The sequence below is a fragment of the Crocodylus porosus genome, unplaced genomic scaffold, assembly GCF_001723895.1.
Source record: "Crocodylus porosus isolate Cpor-Errol unplaced genomic scaffold, CroPor_comp1, whole genome shotgun sequence".
Taxonomy (NCBI): Eukaryota; Metazoa; Chordata; order Crocodylia; family Crocodylidae; genus Crocodylus; species Crocodylus porosus.
In genome coordinates this window covers 39,954,502-39,976,349 of record NW_017728951.1, presented here as the reverse complement: position 1 = coordinate 39,976,349, position 21,848 = coordinate 39,954,502, and the positions used below count along the sequence as shown (strand labels likewise).

Genomic DNA, 21,848 nt, shown 5'->3' with positions numbered 1-21,848 from the left:
CAAGGATGGCCTCCTTAATAAACTTTTCTAAGATCTTCCCCAGGATAGAAGTCAGGCTAATGGGCCTGTAGTTAGCCGGATCCACTCTCCTCCCTTTCTTGAAGATCGGGACCACTAGGCATGTCTCGGGGAGGCGGGGAGGTTCCACTGTTGTACATGAATCCTCTTCCCATGATGACCCAGGTGAGGGCATCAATGTAGTAAGACACCCAGGTGAGCACCAATGCCCTAAGATACTCGCATAGTAGCAGAAAACCTGAAGTGATGGGAGGTGAACTCAGGTGACTTCATGGGAATGCTGGAAGTGTGGTCAACAAACAGGAGGAACTGGATCTTCTTTTGGTAGATGAGGAATTTGACCTCATTGGGCTGACAGAGACCTGGAGTGACGATACATAGAATTGGGCAGTGGATAGCAAGGGCTATAGGCTCTACAAGAGGGATTGAGTTGGGAAGAAGCGATGCCCTCTGTGTGAAAGAGCAGTACTCCTCCCTTCAGGGAAGGGTCCCTTGAGAGCCTCTGGGTTAAGATACAAGAGGGATCAGGAGAGGGGAAGACCTGATGGTGCGAGTCTACTACAGGTCTCCCTCCCAAAAAGCAGAGAATGATCAGGAATTCTCCAGGGAACTGACTGAGGCAGTCAGAACTAGAGACCTGATTGTGTGACTTCAACTACCCCGACATCTGTTGGGAGGACCATTCAGCCAGCTTCAGCAAGTCAGCCAATTTCTTGGCAGCTGTCAATGACCTGTTTCTGTCGCATGTTGTCAAAGGACCAACTAGGGGTAAAGCCACTCTGAACTTAGTCCTTACCAAAGGGGAGGACATGGTAGGGGACCTGAGGATTGGGGGTACTCTGGGTGACAGTGATCACAATCTGATTAGGTTCACTGTCTACCGGAAGGCTAGGATTCCAGATAGTAGAACAGAAGTCCTAGATTTTGGAAGGGGAGACTTTGACAAACTCAGGAGGCTAGTTAGAAAGGCCCTCTGTGACCAGCAGCTGGACAATTTGGGAGTTCAGAAGCGATGTTGCCTCCTCAAGGGAGCAATTCTCACTGCTCAAAAAGAGGCCATTCTGACACGATACGCAATCAAGAAGTGGAAAGGAGCCAAGAGACCAACTTGGCTCAACAGGGATATTAGAGATCTTCTGAAAAAGAAAAACGATGCATATAATTAATGGAAAACAGGTTCAGCAACCAGAGAAGGGTCCACTTATATAATGAGGGTCTGAAAGTGGCTGATCCCACTGGGCGGGGCAGTCTTTTGGCGGCTGATCTCACTCTCACCATAAAAGCGGCTGTGCCACTTCCAGAACTCTTGTGGCCACTTCTGGAAGCAGCATGGCCACTTTTGCTGGCAGCCCTGCTCCCCAGCCAGTGCTTGCAGGGGAGACACTGGTGCTCCCACCTGCCCCCCTACCCACTGGCTAAACAGGGAGTGCAGCCTGACAGGGCATGCACCGGCACTCTCGGGGTGCATGTGCATCCCCATGCACCCTCTATGCGTTGCCCCTGCCCTGTCCCCCAGTTGTGGAAGTGGCTGGCAGGTGCTGACTCTGGAGTTTGCAGGCCAGGGTCTACTATAGCTCTGGGCAGGCTTATGCTCCCAGTCTAACTGCTGCTCTGGTGCCAGCCCCAGCTGCAGGGACCGTGTGTGTGTGTGTGTGCACGCACGTGTGTGCATGTTAGTGCGTGCAGCCCTCACAAGCTCACCATAACTCATTAAGTGGCCTTCCAGCCCAAGTAATTGGCCACCCCTGCTACAAAGTGTTCAGGAAGGACAGGCAGGGGAAAAGAGAAGAAGGAGATCCTAATCAGGTGCCATGATTTTTTTGACCTGTTACTTACAAACAGGGAAGAATTGGTGGAGAATATAGAAGTGGATGGCAACTTGGGCAACAGTGACCATGAGATGATAAGAGTTCAGGATCCTGAGGAAAAGAAGGAAAGAGAGCAGCAGAATAAGGACCTTGGACTTCAGAAAAGCAGACTTGGACTCCCACAGGGAACTGATGGGACTCCCAGGAGATCCTTCCCATCTGAGGGGGAAAGGAGTCCAGGAGATCTGGTTGTACTTTAAAGAAACTTTACTGAGGGTGTAGGAATGAACCATCCCACTGTGCAGGGAGAATAGTAAGTGTGGCAGAAGACCAGATTCACTTAGCGGGGAACCCTTCAATGAGTTAAAACACAAAAAGGAAACCTAAAAGGTACAGCCCCCCTGCCCGCAGCCCTCCTGGGGTGCATGTAACAGTAAGAGCCACGCTCCCTGACCCTGCATCCATTAACAGTTCCCTCCGCTTTGCTCCTTGCTGCAGCCCTGGGGGTGGCTAATGCCACCTGCCTGCAGCCACTGGGCTGTGCCACGCCCCTCCCCTCACCCCGTCCCTAGCCCCAGCCTCCCTCCCTCCATAACTCACTGCTGTGGGAACGTATCTGTATTTGTTATCTTATAAACTAGGTTCCCTTATGCAAATTTGATTTATGCACAGTTTTCTGGGAACGCATGTACCATATAAAGTGAGGGAGACCTGTAAATGAGTATTGCTTGGACATACAGGGATGAAATTAGGAAGGCCAAAATGCATTTGGAATTGTAGCTAGCAAGGGATGTGAGGAATAACGAGAAGGGTTTCTTACTACAAGCATGTCAGCAGCAAGAGGAATTGAGTCCATTACCAAATGGGGAAGGCAACCTAGTTGCAGCAAGGGAAATTTAGGTTAAATATTGGGGAAAAAAATTCTCATGAGGAGGGTAATAAAGCACTGCAACAAGCTACCCAGAGAGATTGTGGAATGTCAATCTTTGGAGGTTAAGACCTGGCTAGACAGAACCTTGGCTGGGATGATGTATGTGGGAATGGTATTGCTTTGAGCAGGGGGTTAGACTAAATGACTTCCTGAGGTCTCTTCCAACCCTAATTTTCTGTGAATCTGTGATTCTGTCAAACTGTTTTGAATAAGTAAATCATTCCCTCAAGAATCATACCTAAGTATAAATGAAGAGATCAGCACTTGGTAAAACCAAATAAAAAATTGAGATTGCTTTTGATGCAAGCCAGTCTTGGTGTGTTTCTTAATTTACCAGTCAGTTTTTCAGTGGTGTTTATACTGTGTAAAATGTCCAAAGTCTGCACAGAGGCCTTAGGAATCTTTTCAGTCTTCAGTTGCTGTGTGACGTAAGAAAAACAGAATGTTGGAAATTTGTTTGAGACAAGCTGAAGAATTGTCTTGCACTTGGATCTACTTATTAAGGCTGTGTGAAGCTTTGGCCCCTGATTCGATTCGGTGGCCAAATCTTTGAATCCAACTTGAATCAGAACCCTCCAAATGGATTTCATAGAGTCCTAGAAGTCGGGTCAGAAGGGACCTTGTAGATCTTCAAGTCTGACCCCCTGCCTGGGCAGGAGAAAAACTGGGCTCAAATGACTCCAGCCAGGTAGGCATCAAGCCTCTTCTTAAAGACCTCCAGGATAGGAGCCAGCACCACTTCCCTTGGAAGTTGGTTCCAGATCCTAGCCGCCCTGACCATGAAGTAGTTCTTGTGGATGTCTAATCTAAACCTGCTCTCCAACACCTTATGGCCGGCCGTTATTCCTTGTTATCTGAAGAAATTCAGAGAGATTCAGAGATTCAGACATAGAGACTACTTTAAATGTTTTTTCTTACGTACCTCTAGGTAGCGGGGGCTAGTGAATGCTGTGATGCTGGGATGGATGGAGTGTCCCACAGAAGCGCACGGGGCTCCCCAGCATGTTCAGCTGTGCCCCCCCCGGCTCAGCAACTGGTGCCTCCTGGGTCTAGGGTGGGGGGTACCCGGGGTCCCCCTGCAGCCGATTGCCGAGCTGGGGGAGGGAGTGAGGGGGGCCCCCAGCATGCTCCCTGGCAGATCCGGAAGTGGACCGGAAGTACTTTGCTGCTGAGCCCCCACCTCCCCACCACTCCTGTGGGACGCTCCATGCACCCCAGCATCGCAGAGATCATGAGCTGCAACTGCTACCTCGAGGTATGTAGAAAAAACTTTTAAATCTGTGTCTATGTCCAAATCGCCGATTCTCCAAATCGGCATCAAATCTTCAGATTCAGCCGAATAGAATCAGGGACAGTGATCCAAATCAACGAATCAAATCGCTGTCCCTGATTCGGGCTGAATCCTAATCTGAATTGAATAGGGCAAGTTTCACACATTCCTACTACTTTGGCCTACTAAAACTGTCTTGCAGCCATTGGCTATGATGCTACTTTATCTCATGTAGTGGCAGGAAAACCTTCACTGTAATGTATGTACAATTCGCTATAATGTAGGCATAAACACCTGAGGGTTTCTACTTTATCTTTTATTACTGTATTGTTTGCTATTTTGAAACCAGGTATTAACAATTGAAGTAAAACAATTATAAAATAAAGGAGCATAACAAAACAAGAAAGAATGAGTTGAAGCCTGTTGGTTATATTAGAGGTAGAATATGCATATCCTCTTGTTGCATGCTCATAGGAAGGATGGGAAGAAAGGAAGACTTAAGTTTTCACACTTTTCTATGACTTTATGAAATCTTTTTAAGGGACTCTAAGGTAAACTATCATATAAATACACACACAGATAAATTAGTATGTGTATATGCTGGTTACCCCATGAATAATTTTTGTAACTTTGAACTGTCTCTGGCCATACTGGTCATACTAAAGGAGCACCAGGACCTCTGGTCTGTCAAATTGGGTATCCCCCTGTTCCTGGTGTTTGAGACAGTTCTTTGCTTTGCTTCTTTGGGCTGTTGAAATAGTGTTTAATTCTTGTCAAATTACTTGGTTCTGTTCATGGAATTAATTCAGATGTTGCCCCAGGCCTAAACAGTCATCTGATTTTTAGAGGTAACTCTACATGAGTACCAGGACAAAAGGCAAATAGGAGATAGGGATCCTCAGCTGCAATCTCAGATACTAGTTCTGTAAAACATTTGAAATGCTATAATGTAGTTGCAGGTTTTTGTATGAACCCAGATGTTTTTGCTCCCTTGTATAATATTGCTGCCATGACCTACAAACAGCTTCCTGATTTATTATTAATGCTGAAGTTTGCTGTGGTGTTTTTTTCTTCCTTTGCTTTTCCTAGTGCATGGCTTTTGGTTTGGTGTTTGTTTATCTCAGCGCAGGGGGGGAGGGAAATCCGTCCTCTGTACTGAGTATGCCACAAAGAGCTTGTTCTCCTTCCAGGGATTGTGCTGGGAGCTCTGTAGTGCCAGGATGTAGGACAGAGTGTTTTTTGTTGTTCACAAAGAAGAATGCTGCATTGATTGATAAATTCAAGTAAGGCTGTTCAATTAGTAATTTTGTCATGTGCAACAAAAGCAGGAAGAATTTTCTCTTTAGAAATATTGTTTTGTAAGGTAAAAGTTGAAGACAATAATATTTTTTTTATTGCCTTCAGGATGAAAAAGACTATAGGCCAGGTTGTTGATTAGGTGTTGATTTAAGAAAAATTCCTAAAGTGATTTGAGAAATCAGGTAGTTTCAGTGAATGGGCTGAATGAGGCTCCAAATGGGGCTGTGACTTAAGTGGTAGAACAGCAACAAACATATAAAAGAGCTGCTTGTTAGAATATTGCTTTTTGACAAAAATGATGTGCTTTACAGATAAATTAGCAGCAACCATAACCTCCTGAATTACCTATCTTATAAGTATAATTCCTAATAATTCCTATATCTTATTTTGTTAAAGCAGTCAGTACTTTGTCACCTGTGTTGGTAAGCAGCCTTTTGTGCTGGCTTCTGACTCTTGTAAACAATCAAGTGGTATTCATTAGATTTGTTTTGTGGGAGTAGCCGGGGAATAGCCTTGTTTTACGGACTGGATTAGGATGGGTTTCAGAGCAAGGAGGATGGTGTGGGAAAAAGCATATAACATTCGTTGGATAAAGAGGGTATCCAGGCTTCATTTGTTGGAGTGTTTAGGTAGTGACATATTAAAACAAAAGAAGTGAGGGGCAGATGAGGGAAAGATGAGAAGCTTCTGTCTTGATGTTAACGGAGAAGTCTCAAGTAGAGGTGCATCAATACCTTGTTCCCATATCAGATCGGCACTGATATAAGGAAAATCAACTGTATCGGCAATCGACTTTTTTGTCTGATGTAGCTGATAAATGCCCCATATATACGCAGCTGCAGCAGAGCACACAGGTGGACAGGAGTGTAGCCTGGCAGCATGGAGAGCACCTGAGTCCAGCTGGTAAGTCTGTTGTGAGGGAGGAGGCATGGGGGTTGCAGATCAAGGCCGTAGCGGTGCAAGAGGGAGTGGGGTTGGGGAAGGTGCAGGGGCAGACGCTGCACAGCCAGGGCGGAGCTGTGAGCAGCTTGTTTGGGGGGTGGCTTCTGCTGCTGTGTGCACACTGGGAGGGCATGGGGGACACATGCCCCTGGATCTGCGTGCAGGGCAGGGTGAGATGCCTGTGCAGGCTGGGGTGGTTCTGGGCTCTTCCCAGCTGGGGCTGAGCTGGACTACTCTTGGGGAGGGTGGTGGCAGTGCTGGGGAGGGGCTTTGGGGGGCTGCAGCCACCCCACAATTTGCTATAGCCCCCACTTCCAGCGCTGCTGCTGCCTGCCCTGAGTGCAGCCAGTACAGCTCCCTGCTGGGAAGAGCCCAGCACTGCCCCAGCCCAGGCCCACAGCAGCAGCCCACCCTCACCCTGAGCACAGATCTGGAGGCACGTGTCCTTCATGCCCTCCTGGGGTTCGTGCAGCAGTGTGAGCCTCCCCCACCACCGTAGCTGCTTGCAGCTCTTTTCCCCACTCTGCCCTGGTTATACAGCCCCTGCCGCCCCACTCCCTCCTTCACTGCAGGGGCCTTAATCTGCCCTCCCTCCTTCCTCCCTCACCCTTCCTCCACAACATACTTACCAACCAGACCCTGCTCTCCATGCTGCCTGGCTACATATTGGATTGGTATTGGCCAATCTGGCTCGTTAAAAAATCAGCCCTCAGTATCGGCCTAAAAATTCTGTCAGCCTTCAGTATTGGCCTAAAAATTCTCTATCGGTGCACCTTAGTCTGAACTATTGGAAGGATGGATTCAGAAAGAAGGCTGATCTAGTCAGATAGAAGGAAAAAAAAGCTGTTTTTTGGAGTTGGGGATTTTTTTTGTTTTTTTTAATGATAGCTGTGCAGATGGAAAGTGTTAAATGAATGTCAAGGGAAAAAAGTATCAGGTAATGAGATGGGTGGGAAGATGATTTGAAATGGCCCCCAAAGACCAAGATGTGACTGACAACAAGGAGAATACCCTGGCATGCTAAAAATGGAGTCAAACACTGAAGAGTGGAGAGTCTTTGGATGAAAGAAGATTTCAGTTTTCATCATGCTAAAAATTAAAGTTCATCCAAGTATCAGAATGGATTGCAAGCTAAATTTAGGAGCCTTTCAACCACAGCAAATTTTTCCTTTCTTTGTAAAAGGGACATAACTCGTCTGTTCTCTAAAGCTTTAACAGTGTTTTGGCGGCAGTAGTGAGTAATTTTGGTTGTACAGTTTAAATCAGAAAGTTATTTAATTTGCAGAAGAGAACGAGAGATTTCCACAATTTGGAGGAGGTTGGCAAAGCAGCTCCTTGCCTTCTGCCAGCCAGAATTCTGGCTTGGATTTGGTGCAAAGATTAATTTACAAGATAAAGGTGTAGCCGGGGGGGCAAGATCTGGGATTAGGAAGAGTAAGAATTAATTTGTCTAGTTTTAAAGTAAAAAAGAGGAAGGAAAACACCACTCCCTTGCATCTCATGCTGTGCTCCAGTCCTGTTTTGGAGAAAAGGTAAGCTCTGCCAGAACACAAAGACCCAGTTGGATCATATTCTCAGGCTCCCTGCCCACTAAAAATATTGTTATGCTTTAAATACTGTACTTAGACACAGCATGCAAGAGAATTACAGTCATAGTCATCCTACATTTATATTGCAGTTATACTCCAGCCTGGCCCAGACAGTGCCAGACTGCATTTGCATTGAATTTAAGGACAGGCCCAGGTATTTGAGAATGTTTCTTGAATGTGATCAAATCTACAACATATATGTAGGGGCTTTTATTGCTTAATACAGAATTTAAAATGTTCCTTACAGTTCCTTGGCTATTGAATCACTTCCTTGACTTAGGTGTGGCGAGTAACAAATTTCACAACTCTTGCTATTGTTTGAGTTGGGAGTTTTCTGCAATACTGGTTTAATAACTTCAACAGTTGATTAGTTTCTTCTGTGAAGGCTGCATCTTCAAAATGTAAAAATCTAGAAATGCGCATAATTTTTTAAAATGATAACATCCTGTGAAAAGCAGAAAAACAATTCTCAAAAATTAAGAAATGTTTGTTTTTGATAAGGCAGGCAAGAATCTTTGGGTAGATGTGATATCTTTTATTAGACCAACTGTTTTTGATGATTTTTTTTCATTGAACCTGCTTTATATCACCCAACAATTGCCATAGATTAATGTAAAGAACACATCAAGAAGTCAAGAAGATTTGAGACTTTTATTTAATATTACACTCCCACAGACACATTTGCACACTAGAATTTCAGAAGTTCATAGTATTTCATAACTCCTGTGGAGGTTGGTTCATTCCATTAGCTCTACTATTAAGACTGTGTCCGTTCTAAATCTACAGCACTCCAGACTGATGTCCTCAGACACTGCTCAGCTCCAAGCAGGCTGCCAACTAAACTGGAAGGAGTGTAACTGTGCCCACATGGCACTGCAAGAGGACTAGCTAGGATAAAAATAGGATAATTCAGTCTGTCATTCGGCAGTGCTTAAGTAGCCTGTTTGAAGCATGATGTGGGCTGCTTGCAGATGTTAATAAAAATAAAAAGGGTGCTTTACTTTAAACTTGATGCGCTCCCACACTGAGCCCTGTACATACCTAGAAGAGGCAGCATCTTGCCTGACGTCTGAATAGATTGGGCACTTTAATGGAGCTTTTTGGCGCTTTTATGTAATAGCTGATTGAATCAGCTTTAGCTAAAAGCACCAAAAAGCCCCACTGAAGCCCCTGATCTATAAAAATGCTGCAGAGGCAGGTTGAAGTAACGTGCTGCTGCTTCTGCTTCTTACTGTACCACCTAACTGTTGACACTGCTGGGAACCGCTGTGGTGCCATACAAAAAAGCTGTGAACCTGGAGGCAGATGCACTGTAGAACTTGTATATAAGTTGTAATGACAAATTAACCTTTTTTACTTCTTCACTTCTATTTATATTGTACTGCTAGATCTTTGTTTGCCACTGGAGGAATCCCAGTTTTAGATATCTTCAATGAATCATCTGTGACTCATTCCCTTTCCTCTGTACTGAATAATGTCCTTTGTGTTCTCCAGAAGTAACATGATTGCTCTTTGGTAGAGAAGGAAAGTGAACTGAGTTGGGACGGGGGCATAAGTTTTCATTAAATGTCCATGGCTCTTTGCAGGAGTAATATACTAGGACCTGTTTGTTACTCCTTACAGAAAAGCTTTCTGCTACAGTTTTTTTTATCTCAGATCATCCAGAACTGCAAAGCTTAGCCAGTTTTATCCCCTTTCACCCAGTCATTTTTTTAACAATAGCATCGAGTCCAATAACAGTAATTAAAGTAGGAAAAAAGTAAGTTACAGAGTCCATTTTTTAACATACACGCAACATCTCAGGGTACCAGAAGAAATCTGTCTGTAATTAGAGGCAAGGAGTAGCAAAGGGACCAACATGATTTTAGGTCCTCATTACAGCTCAACATGCAGGAATTAGTTGGGATGACAGCCCAGCAAAACAGCACAGCCTGACAGTTCCAGGCATGTTCTCCTTCCACTTTGACTAGTTTAAAAGGCAGAAACATCAAGCCAGGGTCCAGTTAAATAAAGCATCATTATTATATCTATGCAATGTGATTTTTGTTTTAAGTACTGGCAGTGTGGACAAGTAGTCCCAAGTTATTTAGAGTTGGAAATAAATAAGAAACCCTGGGCAGCCCAAAGAAGGGAATGATTAATTGTATTGAATTATTTTTATTCTCTTGTAGAAGGGAGCCTTTAGCAGGAAGTTAAAGGGGGAGAGACAACAACTGTTAGATACTTAGAGACGGGTATTTCAAAGTTAGGTGCATAGACATGCTGATGAATGAAATTCACTGTTGATCAACTCTAATACAGACCAAAAGGAATAATGCATATTGAAATGAATTATCCAGATTGCCAGACTACAGTTAAAGAAGCCATCTGAGAAAAAAGTAATTACAGTACCTAGAATTTAATTAGCGTTGCTCAGTGTGCAATAGCAGGTAAAATAAACAAAAATAAAGATAGGGTAAAATTATATTATGCCACTGTGTACCGCATATTCCAATGATAGATATGTCCTCACCTGGAGTACTTGGATGTTTTGCAGTCTTACTGTTTCCAAAAGGAAGTAGAAATAGCACTGTTTTTGAGACTGATAGCAATTATTAGAGTCATGGAAGGATTTTCATAGAAGGAAATAGAATATATTAGGAATGTATAAAGAGGGGATTAAATAAGAAGGATGAAATAGTGCAGAGAAAGTAATCAGCTATTCCTGTCTAATTTTTCTGGTTATGCTAAAACAAAAGGAAGCAGCAGCAAACCCACATAATAGAGTGGACATCTATTGTAAATGGTCCCTTAGAAATCTTCCTTTAATAAAAGTCAATATAGCAGGCTTTAGGCTTCACATGTCTTGGGACTGTATTTTTCAGCCTCCTTCAATAGCTGACTTTCAGGACAAAGAGGATTTTGAGAAAAATTGAAAGCTGGGAAATTTGGTACCAGTAAATAGGAATTGCAATGCATATTTATCGTTTGGAATGCATTGCTATAAAGTATCACTGAAGAAAAGAATTTAATAATATTAAAAAGGATTGGATGTAGTTATAGATAAGAATGTGAGTAGTTAAAATAGATTAGACCTAAAAACATGTACAAATTTGGAAAAGGATATTTTTTACCACAAAGATGACTTTTTTTTTTTCCTCCTCTATTAGGGTATCTTCAACCAGTTTCAGTGTAGCAGTGAAAAAGTATTGCCATCTGATGCCCTGCGCAGTGCCCTTGCAAAAACATTTCAGGATGAGCAGCGATTCCAGCTGGGCATCATGGATGATGCTGCTGAGTGTTTTGTAAGTATTCTGTTTGTGTAACACATTCATATGGGTGGTTGACCAGCCTTGCAAATCTGCACAGAAATCACCACACTAAGATGTTTTAACTTGGAGGGGCATGTATGTGCTGGTTATGATAAACAGGTGTAACCAAGTCCCAGTTTGAAGTGGTTGGGGTTTCTCTCTCTGGGGAGATTATCACTGATGAATGAGAAAGGGAAATTCAGACTGCTTGGTGTAGGTATCAAGCTAAGCCTCCAAGTGGAGATGGTCTACATTGCCAAAAGAACACTTCTACTGCATTAGCTAAATCAACATACCTAGGTACTATGGGTGTGCGAAATGGGCCTGTCAGGTAGTCATCGGGTAAGGGCGTGAGCCTCTATGCCCCACTGACATCCACCAGTCTCCTCAGGGTGGTCTGAAACCCTTTTATTGCTCGGTCCAAGTGAAGCCTTGATGCCCTCTCTTCCCACCTGCCACGACTTTGATAATAATTAGATGTAAATGAAAGGGAAGTGGTGACTACTCGCCTCTACCTGGATCAGCCGCTGGGTTCTGCCTCAGTACCCGAAGCCTTGGAGAAAGGATGATGAAAGGAATAGCCGGAGATGGTGCCTTATTTTTCTCTCATTTGTTTTTAGGGTTTCCCCTTTTCTTTTATATGCTCTTTCTCTTTTTTCCTTTTCTTTTGAAAGATGCAAACAAAAATCCAGTCCCATATAACTCGGGTTCCACTCACCCCTTTGCAGCTCGTGTGTGGCTTCTTCCTTGCCTGGGCCCTTTGCTAATTTGTAGCTGTGCTGGGCTTAATTACTGGCGTGCAATTGCTTAACAAGGACGGGAACTCCCTTGTTAAGGCATTCCGAAGAAGAGCCGGTCTTCCCTGTCCTTCAGCTTCCCCACTCCTAAACTAGCTGAGGAGTCACCGAGGAAGTGCGATCTTTCTTCCTTAATCCGGAGGGGAGCGGGCAGGGGGCGCCTACACTGGCTCCGAAGAGGTGGTCACACCCTCCTCTTCACTCCCACATCTCCAGCTTCTGGGCTTCCTTCTTCTCACGCCCTGCTGGCTCCTCCTCTGCCTCCTGTTGCTCAGTTCCCAGCCCTTAAATATTGCCCCGGCCGTGGATTAGCACCAATCTGCTTCACCTGCTGAGGTGGTAAAGCCAGGTGGGGGAGGATAGGCAGTTCCCACCACAGTGTGGATGTCTCGGTCGGGTGAGGTCCATGCCCCTGGCCAGGGACGTGTTCCAGGTGAGTACCCTTCAGATCCTCACAGGGCCCTATTTGATTTGGATTTGGCCTGAATCGGGGACAGTGATTTGATCACTGTCTCCAGTTCAGTTTGGCAAAATCCGAATCTGAAGATTCAATGCTGTTTCAGAGAATTGGTGATTCAGACATAGACACAGCTTTAAATGTTTTTTCTACATTCCTCAAGGTACCAGGCACAGCTTGTGAATGCTGCAATGCTGGGGTGGATGGAGCATCCCATAGGAACACAGGGGGCCCCCCATGTGCCCACTGACGAACTTGGAAGTGGACCGGAAGTACTTTCGGTCCGCTACCGGGTCCACTGGGAAGCACGCTAGGGACACAACCTCCATACCTCCCCAGCTCAGCGATCAGCAGCGGGGGGAACCCAAGTGTTCCCCCTCCCCCCAGACCCAGGAGGCACACATTTCACTTTTTCTCTCGTGGGACTAGGAGAACCTGTTAATGCAAATTCACTTCTGCACTGCCCCACACTGCATTTCTCACCAGACATTTGCAATGACCTTGTTTGAGCAGGTGAGATGATGTTGTCTGCTTTAGAGACCACACACCCTCTCTCCCACCCCTCCAAGTCAGATGGTTTAACGCCTATGAAATAGGTCACTGTGGAGGGGCATGGAGGGCCACCCTGTGCATTTCCTGGTGGACCAGAAGTGCTTCTGGTCCGCTTCCAGGTCTGCTGCTGAGCATGCTGAGGAGCCCCCTGCACTTCTGTGGGGACACTCGATCTGCCCCAGCATCACAGCATTGACGAGCCACTTGGTACCTTGAGGTACGTAGAAAAAACATTTAAAGCTGTGTCTATGTCCAAATCTCTCTGAATCGATTTCATAGGGTTTTGATTTGATTCAGGGAGATTAAAGGGTCCTCTGATTTGATTCGGATTCAGAAATTTGGCCACTGAATCGGGCTGAATCTCCGCCAAATCGAATCAGGGATTGAAGCTTTGCACAACCCTACTAGGGACCTACTTAATTCATGGTTTCTTAGATTTTGCAGCAACTACAACATCCACAATTGTATGGAGAAGCAATTTTACTTAAAAAAAAAAAATAACAAACTTAATGAAAATAAAATATTGGTACCCCAGTGGGAGCCAGCAGTCCTCTGCCTCTGAACCCACCCAGGAGGGGAAGGTGGCAGGGCGTCGTAAAGGGCAGCCAGCAGCCAAGATGACAGCCAGCCCCCATCCCTTCTCCCCAGTGGGGCCTCTGCCAATCAGCAGTGAGGGGGAGGGGCACTGGGAAATGCCTGCAAAATCAGCTTTTTGTGCCATGATCTAGCTCTGAAAATTCCTTTATCTGGCCACGAATTAAGTAGGTCCCTAAATTTAACCTATTTTGGGAAAAAGACTCTCTTGCTCTCTCTTTTTTGCTTGTATAATTTGACTGTACATCGGGTGGCTTGCTGGTATAGTTACAGTGGTACTGGAGACCTCAGCCCTAGCAGCTGACTAGTGGTAACTATGTGGCCACAATTAAGAGGGGACAAAGGCTTACCATGTATCTTTTAATCTGCAATAACTGTTACTGTTCTCACAATTACACTGTGGTAAGTGAAAGCTAAACCCATAAGTGAGCTGTCTTGATTTAGTTCTGTTGGGTAAGATCAGGCTTGGGGACTACTACTAAGGAGCAGCTTATATGGGTAGGCCCGTGTTTACCTGCCCTCACTTTCAATTCAGGGCAGATTGGCTCTGTGAGGAGGAATCTATCTTAGTCACAGGCTGTGAAAGGCATTTGTAGTAAATAAATGTTTCACAGTAGTGGATTTTGTTGTAAGGAGATCTGTCTGAGAACATTTAACTATGGGCCAGTGGCCAGGACTTGGAAATAATTTTGCTTTAGTGGAATTTTTGTTAAAACAAACTTTGCAATGAGATTCCACTTATAATTATAATGAGAAAACTTCCTTTGCAAATGAGCCTGAAGGAAGATATCACTTAACTAATTTTAAAGGTTTTCTTACAACTGTGATTTCTAGAGACTTATTCGGTGTGGGGAAGAGGAGTTAATATTTTAAAGCACAAGATGGCAACTTGAATTTGGCAACATTTTTAATTAATCCAGCTTTGGTGATCTTAGCCCATGATCTCTTTCTCGTCTGTTGAGACAGCACAAATTCAGTAGTAAAAACAATACCTGTAGAGGTATCTGTGGCTGCCTTATCACAAATTCATGTTGACATCAATGAGTGGCTCCTGGGAATTTTTGGAAAATAGAGAACAGGGAATTGTCTGAAGCAACACCCACAGAAAGAAGCTTTTGCTTCTTTCAGGACCTAATTTGCCTCTTCACTAAAGCTGTTGATTCTTTCTAAGATTCTTCACTGTGTTATGAAGTTACCTATCAGATAGAGTTTGGGTGTGTTGTTTAAAAGTCCCTTGACTATGCAGTAATCAATAGAGATTCACCCAGGATGATGAGTTTGCATTGAAGCTTTTATCTTTCAGCCAGCACCACCCAGCTGTTTTAGATGCTCCAGAGCTGTTACCAATAAAATAATGGGTATATTTTTCTAGATAAGAAACATGATAGCCGTTTTGGGTCGTGTCAAGGGGACACGCATCTCTCTTGCTCCTAAATGAATTTAGCAAGAATGCTTTGTCCTGTTGTGCAGTATCACTTTTAGTATACCATATCTTTTCATGATTCACAAGAGTACCTCAATAATTTATTATTTTGCGTTTGCTTGTCTGAATTACAAATGATCAAGACATTTCACTTTTTCTCTCTTGGGACTAGGAGAACCTGTTAATGCGGATTCACTTCCACATTGCAGATGAGACAAGAGAGGACATCTGCACTGCCCCGCACTGCATTTCTCACCAGAAGTTTGCAATGACCTTGTTTGAGCAGGTGAGATGATGTGGTCTGCTTTAGAGACCGCACACCCTCTCCCCCGCCCCTCCAAGTCAGATGGTTTAACACCTATGAAATAAGGCACTGTGTTTGAAAAAAATTAAACAGGTACAAGTATATGTGATATTAACAAATCCATTTTAACCTTCTTTCTGTGTCACTTTCTCCTCTTGATTTAGTGTGTCTGTACAAGCTGTGGTGCCACCTCTGACCCTCTCCCTTTTATTCAGATGGTACATTACATCTCTACCACCTCACTCTGGTAAGTGTGGGTTTTTCAATGGAAAAGAAAGTCACTTTGGATACATGCGCACTTCAGTCTTGGGATTTACTTCCACCATTGCATAGTTCGATATACAGAACATTGTCCGCTCAGGATTAGCAGAGCTTTGGGAGCTGTGTTACAGAACAGCTGACTTGAAATGCAAGGGTCTGTGAGGCTAAAGAGTAGGTTAGAGATCTAGCTGTAGATCAGGGGTGTCAAACTCATTTGACCCCATGACTTGGATGAGGGTCCTCTCTGGCCCAGTCTGCAGGCTGGAGCCAGTGGGCGGAGCTGGTCCAGTGGGGTGTGCCATTGCCATGGCCCAGCCCCCTGGGCCCCAGGCAGTGTATGCCAGCCCCAGGCAAACTGTACCCAGCTCTGTGAGCACCCCATGTGTCCCAGGGGCCTGGCATGGAACATGTGCCGCATGTGGTGCTCCACCAAACTGACTATGAGCACTGGCTCCAGTGTGCACAGATGGCCTGAGGCCCAATCCTGCAGACCCCACTAGACAGCTAGCTGGCTGGTGTGCTAGCTCTGGCCTGCCTGATCCAGACCACCCCCAGAGCCAGTGTGGAGGGTTGGTCTGGTGTGGCACCACATGCAGCTTGTGCCCCAGATTGACCACAGGTAGAGCCTGCAGCACTGGGTCTAGCCAGCTCGTCAGACCAGCTTCATGTGGTATACAGGGGCTGGATCATGTAGCTCCATAGGCTGGACCTGGCATCCCTACTGGAGATCAGCAATCAAGGGTACTGACAGAGGATTGTAATAGTAGGGAGTTGATCTAGGACTAAAAGAAATAGGTACATGAATAAATAAGTTAAGTGAGACAGGATAGAATTATACTGGAGTCCAGGGCTGAAGAGCACGGACAACTGCGGTGACCCAGAACTGACAATAAGAGTAATACAAGTTAGGGTTGAGTTGCATTGACAGAGCTGTCTGGTGGGCTGAACAGAAATAGCAAAGGGTAATGCAAGTTAAGAGTAAGTTCCTAACTTTTTCATGAATATTAAACAATTTATTTATGTTGACTCCCCAGTGTGTTGCAATCTTGTTAGTAGGCTTTCATTTTAAACAGACTTGCCTGTAACATCCTGTACCAAATTTAGGCCAGGATATACTGGTAAACACTTAAGAGCAAAAGGGAAAAAAATTACAGGTTTCCCTTGCTTTGTATGGGTTCTGTATGTGCAAATGCGCTCTTATGCGATGAATTTTTGGTATACAAAGGGTCATTATATGTGAGGTAAATTCACTCTTATGCAATCGGTGTGGTGGAAGCCCGCAGTCAGCTGCTTTGTGTGGTGCATGTGGGAGTAATGCACACCAAAATATAGTCTCCTGTGTGGGTCTGTGCTCCTCGCTCGTTGTCTGTGACGCATTTCTGTAGTTGCCATCCCCATTATGGGAACATTCACGACCGCCCTGTGCTTGTGTGTACTGTCTGTTGTTGGTGAGTACCAAGATTGTCTTGTAAAAGTGGTAGAAAGGGATCTGATGGTCAGTACAGTTAAGGTCTTAGAATGTATCTCTATTTCTTATGTTGTAAAGTGGGTTCCCTATATGCAAATTCAAGTTATATGCCATTTTCCAGGAACGCATGTACAGCATAAAGCAAGGGAAACCTGTATCTTAATTCTCAGGTTCCAAGCGCTGCCATATGCTGTTTCTTGGCATTAAATTAACTGGAAACAATCAGTAGTGAACAGTGAAAGTCTGACCATCAAAAGCACCTCAAGCAAATAAAAACTATGTAAAAACAATTCTTCCAAGTATGTTTTCTGTCTGACAAGTTATTTGATGAACAAATGCTTATACGTTAAGTAAAAGAATTAGAGGAGATTAAAACAATCCCCTCTAGGGAAGTCTTAAGAAGGGGGTGCATCTGCTGTCTAGCCCTAAGAAAAGGCACTGCATTAATCTCCACTAATTTATTTGTTCTTCTCAGTGCTTCAGATGAAAACTACCACCTCACAGATAATCAACTAAAATAGGAACAGAGCATAGGTTACCAGAATTATTTCTCTTTTGACATGTTCTCTTTTGGTTGCCATAGTAAATAGTGTTTGTGTGGAACTAGCTAAAAATGTTTTTCTTATTCACTCATTTTGTTCTTTGCGTTGAGTGCAAGAAACAAAATGATGGATGGCTATTCTTTATAGTAAATGGAGCTAAAAGTTGAGGCCTTTCACTGTGTCAGGAATTTAAGATTTCCAGTTACCCTCTCCTAGTATTGAGTTATGTTTTAGTTTCATAGTGATGAGAGAATATGTATATCACCATGAAAAATAATGTAAATGAACGAAGTCCTTAATAGTTTTAGATTGTGTGCCTTGTGAACAGTGCGTTTTCCTTTCTGAAAATGTTGTCGGTATACTTGATTATCCATCAGAAACTGCCTAAGGATAGTGAATGCCATTTTCAAACCTCTGACTGAGATGGAAATAAATTAGCTGCCCACCAGGAAGAGAGGTATGCCATAGCAGAGCCCAAAAAAGGATTTGGATACTGTTTTTAAAATCAGTTTTTCTCTTATCGTGCAAATTAGAAGGAGAAATTATGGTCCTACAGTTTATAAAGGGATTTTGAGCATATGTTGCATCCATCCCCCTTGTGGCTTCTACCTAACATTTCATTTTGTCATAGAATTTTTTTACTTGACCATTATTTATTTGAATTACTTTATTAATTAAAATTAAACTAAAAATTGATAATAAAAAGAATTGTTTTTATCATTACAGTTTCAACTGAAGTTATAATTATTTGGTGCCGTTAAAGGGACTATTCAAACACTAACTTTTAAAGTCTAACTATATTTAATCACTACTAGCAGTCTTTTACCTTAGGCAATGTCTCATTGATTGCTGTTTGTTGTTTAATTTATTTTAAAAAATAAATACATAACCTAGGCTGCTCAGATTGAGATGGAAGTGCTGACAAGGGTCTGGCAGTTTCTTATTTTTAAAAGCAAGTATTTAATTTGAAAGTTAACAAATATTCCTTGAAATATTTAAGGCTTGCCTTAAAATCCGAGTTCTGTGTCAAACAGGAATTGATAGTGTATTTTAACCCTGCCCATTTTATTTCCTCAATCTTTGAGAAGGTGTATGAAGTTTCCATTTAGACTTGTTGGTTTTACACATTAAAATATTTTTCAAGGCATATGCACATCCATCACAAAAAATGAGTATAATGTTCTTTTGGTGGCTTTAACGTATTTCCATCCTCTAACAGTGGCATAAAATCTACTGAACTAGTTAAGTCTGTACACACACTTATTTTTTTTTTTAAACTTTTCTCTCTTACATGTGAAGCAATCAGGCCATTTGCATGTTGGAGAGACGAGAGAAACCTACTCCGGATATGTTTGGGGAGCTACTACAGAATGCCAGCACCATGGGAGACCTACGAAACTGCCCAGTTAGTATGTTTAGTTTACATTGAATGGGAGCAAAAGACAGATAAGAGTTAATAGTGTCTACATATATGTGCCTCAGACTATTGAGGATTTTTGAGACAGATGGTTTGGACAGTTTTCTTTGGTATGATTTCCAGTGGTCCAGATGCATGTGATCCTTTATTTAGGGGAAGGGAAAATCTTCTGGCATTTTCTGTGCCTCTTTTTGAACAGCTGGGGTTGTAAGGATACAAATGGTAAAAGAATGGTCATTTTGATAGGATTGAAATTGGAAAAGTGTATACTCAAGAAAATGGGTATGACAATGAAGCTGTTGCTTAATTTTGGAGGGTAGTTTTATGTTGACAGTGCTTCTGAGCTTATAGACAGATTTAGGACAGCATTTCCACTATGAACGCTATTTCTGTGGTGTTCCTTTTTGTAAAATAGTCAGTAGAGCTTTTTCACATGCCTTGACAGAATGGGAAGATAAGGATTTGCCTTCACCTGTAGAGTGATTTTGATGGTGTTGTAATACAATATAGATAACAGAATTTCCGTGCCAGCTATCCCTTCCCCTCTCACGCTCCAAATTGGTATTTCACATAAGTAAGCTCCTATATCAACTGGAAGTTCTATATTTGAGCTTTAGGAATGAAGCTGTGCTTTTTACATTTTTCTCTTTGATTATGTCTTTGGGAAGAATGAGAGAAATTTTGACATTGGGAATTTAAAAAAGGCCAATAAATTGACATTCCTTTGTAGTCCCCAAAAAGGTGGACTCATAATGCTTGCAGATTTAATGTGATTTTTACAAACTAACTGACTAATTTTGACATTCTCAGTTTGGAATAGGACTTTTCCGTTGTCCTACCTGGATTGCCTGCCATGGTTGAGTTTCTCCTGCCTAGAACGATCTGGTGTTAAATGCCAGATGCCCACCTTTTACACCCTCACTTTTGGTTCTGAGTGCCTCTGCCATGTGAGGACAAGTGAAAAAAGCTTAAAAATTGGTCTGTGTATTGTCCTGAATGTATGAGGCATTTTCTAAGGAGTGGGAGCTTGTCCTCACACCCATCTTGATCATGGGAACTCTTTAGGGGATATTTCTGAGAAAAACATTGCAAGTAAATGTAAGAGCAAATTAGACCATATTTAGGCTACTCATGACATACAAGTAAGAATGTTGGCTAGCGAGGAAAGGAAAAGAACTGCTACTTCAAATTTGCCAAAAGGGAATGCTCGGGTGGACTTTGGATAAGGCCAGAGTTGGTAGGCAATACAATGAAATGATCCTGGCCATGGTAAAGGTAGATCTTGGCACAGAAAAGCTGGAGAGTTTACCTTGAGGTGGCTGAGTCACAGGAGATAATGAAGATGTAGGGTATGTTGGTTGAAAAATCCAGGATCTAATTATCATTGGACAATGACCACAAGTAAGATAAGGAACAGGTAACCTAATATGCTGAAAGAGAACTTGAAAAGACTTCTTCAAGAACACTTGAAGAAAAAGAACAAGAACTGCTGAACTGGACAGTGGAGTGAGAGATGAAGAAAAAGAAGACTAACTGACATTTAAGCTTACAAAGTAATTGCACGTATCTGGCTAGCACCCCTGGGCTCCTCTTTTTGAAGGGTATTCCATTCTGCTGCTCCACTATATACCTGACAAAAATGTAGGTGGATTTCTCTAGGTTTGATATGTGGCAATGAATAAAATAGATGATGGTATTTTGCTTGTTTGGTTCCACAGGTGTACATGGGTTCTTGCAACACACAAGTAGGACCCATTCTGTTAGTTTTTGTAAACTGTGGGTCCAACCCTGCAAAAATTTAGGGGAGTGTGTGTGTGTGCGTGTGTGTGTTACATACTGGACCAGAGCATTAGTAGGTGGAAGAAGGCTAACTTATTGGTACATTTGGTGATTATAGACCAGAGTTGGAAAATACTGGTGCTATTAAATGTGTAGCTCTGTGTAGCTGTAGGATTAAAGACCTTTCAAGTTTACTGATAACCCCTCTGAAGAGCAGTAGGTATTTCTGGCACTCATCCTGGGTGTGGAATAAATGGTAACAACTACTTTAATCAAGATTGTATAAACATTTCTTTTTTAACCATCAACTTGTCAGTTGCTTATAAATTTCAGAAACATTCACTTTTTGAAGTTGAAGTTTTCAACCTTGGTCTTGGTACAAAGGTCCATTTTCCTCTTATTTTTGGAAAGTTGAAGTAAAAATGGTCCAAGGATTTGAGTAAGAAAGTGGGAAAATATTTCACATTTATCTTATTAAAATTAGCAAGCTTTTTGCAGGTGGAAGTTGGTTTAATAAGCAAACTATGGAAAGCTGAAGTATAATATAGTCCATGTGGCAGTGAAATGGCTTTGATTTATCTAGTACAAATTCTTTGGTTTGACTGAATCACTTGCCGATCACTGTCCTTTCCCTCTTTGTTGGAGTCATTCTGAAGGGGCTTAGCTAAAAATGGAACTTCCAACAATACAAGAGAAATTCATGTTCCTCCTCTAACAGGGTAGAGATAGATGCACCTTACAGACTAACTGAAAGCGAGTAAATTAGCTAAAGTTCTTTGGTATACCTTATTAGCACTTTAAATAGGCAGAAGAGGAAAAGAAAGGGAAAGAGTGTAGTTAAAGTAAATCTGTTGTCCTGATATAAGCCACAGATGCTCTCTGTACTGTATTTTGGCCACCTGAATGACAGTTGCAAAATGTATGTCAATTTGTCATTCTCTTTTTCAGAGATTTAAACATCCCAGACTTCAGTATTTGGGGAAAGTTTTCTCCCCTCTGTTACCCATACTTAAGCTGAATTTGGATGACTTAACTTGTGCTTTCTCCCTCAGTTACTTAGACTGAAAGATGTTGCAATAAAACAAGTAAGGAGCATTATGATAAATT

General features: G+C 42.9%; 1 protein-coding gene across 4 annotated transcripts in view; it reads left to right on the top strand.

Annotated features, from left to right (window-relative positions):
- The window catches only part of USP54 (ubiquitin specific peptidase 54), a 150,891-nt gene that overhangs the window by 71,735 nt on the left and 57,308 nt on the right, over positions 1-21,848 (top strand). For 3 of the 4 annotated variants that reach the window (XM_019555848.1, XM_019555849.1, XM_019555851.1), the window contains exons 5-8: positions 11,007-11,141; positions 15,143-15,256; positions 15,439-15,521; positions 18,845-18,950. In XM_019555848.1, the coding sequence (XP_019411393.1) occupies positions 11,007-11,141; positions 15,143-15,256; positions 15,439-15,521; positions 18,845-18,950 (438 nt within the window). Of the gene's footprint in view, positions 1-11,006; positions 11,142-12,884; positions 12,915-15,142; positions 15,257-15,438; positions 15,522-18,844; positions 18,951-21,848 lie in introns of those variants that run through there. The other variant, XM_019555850.1, reaches the window with a different exon arrangement.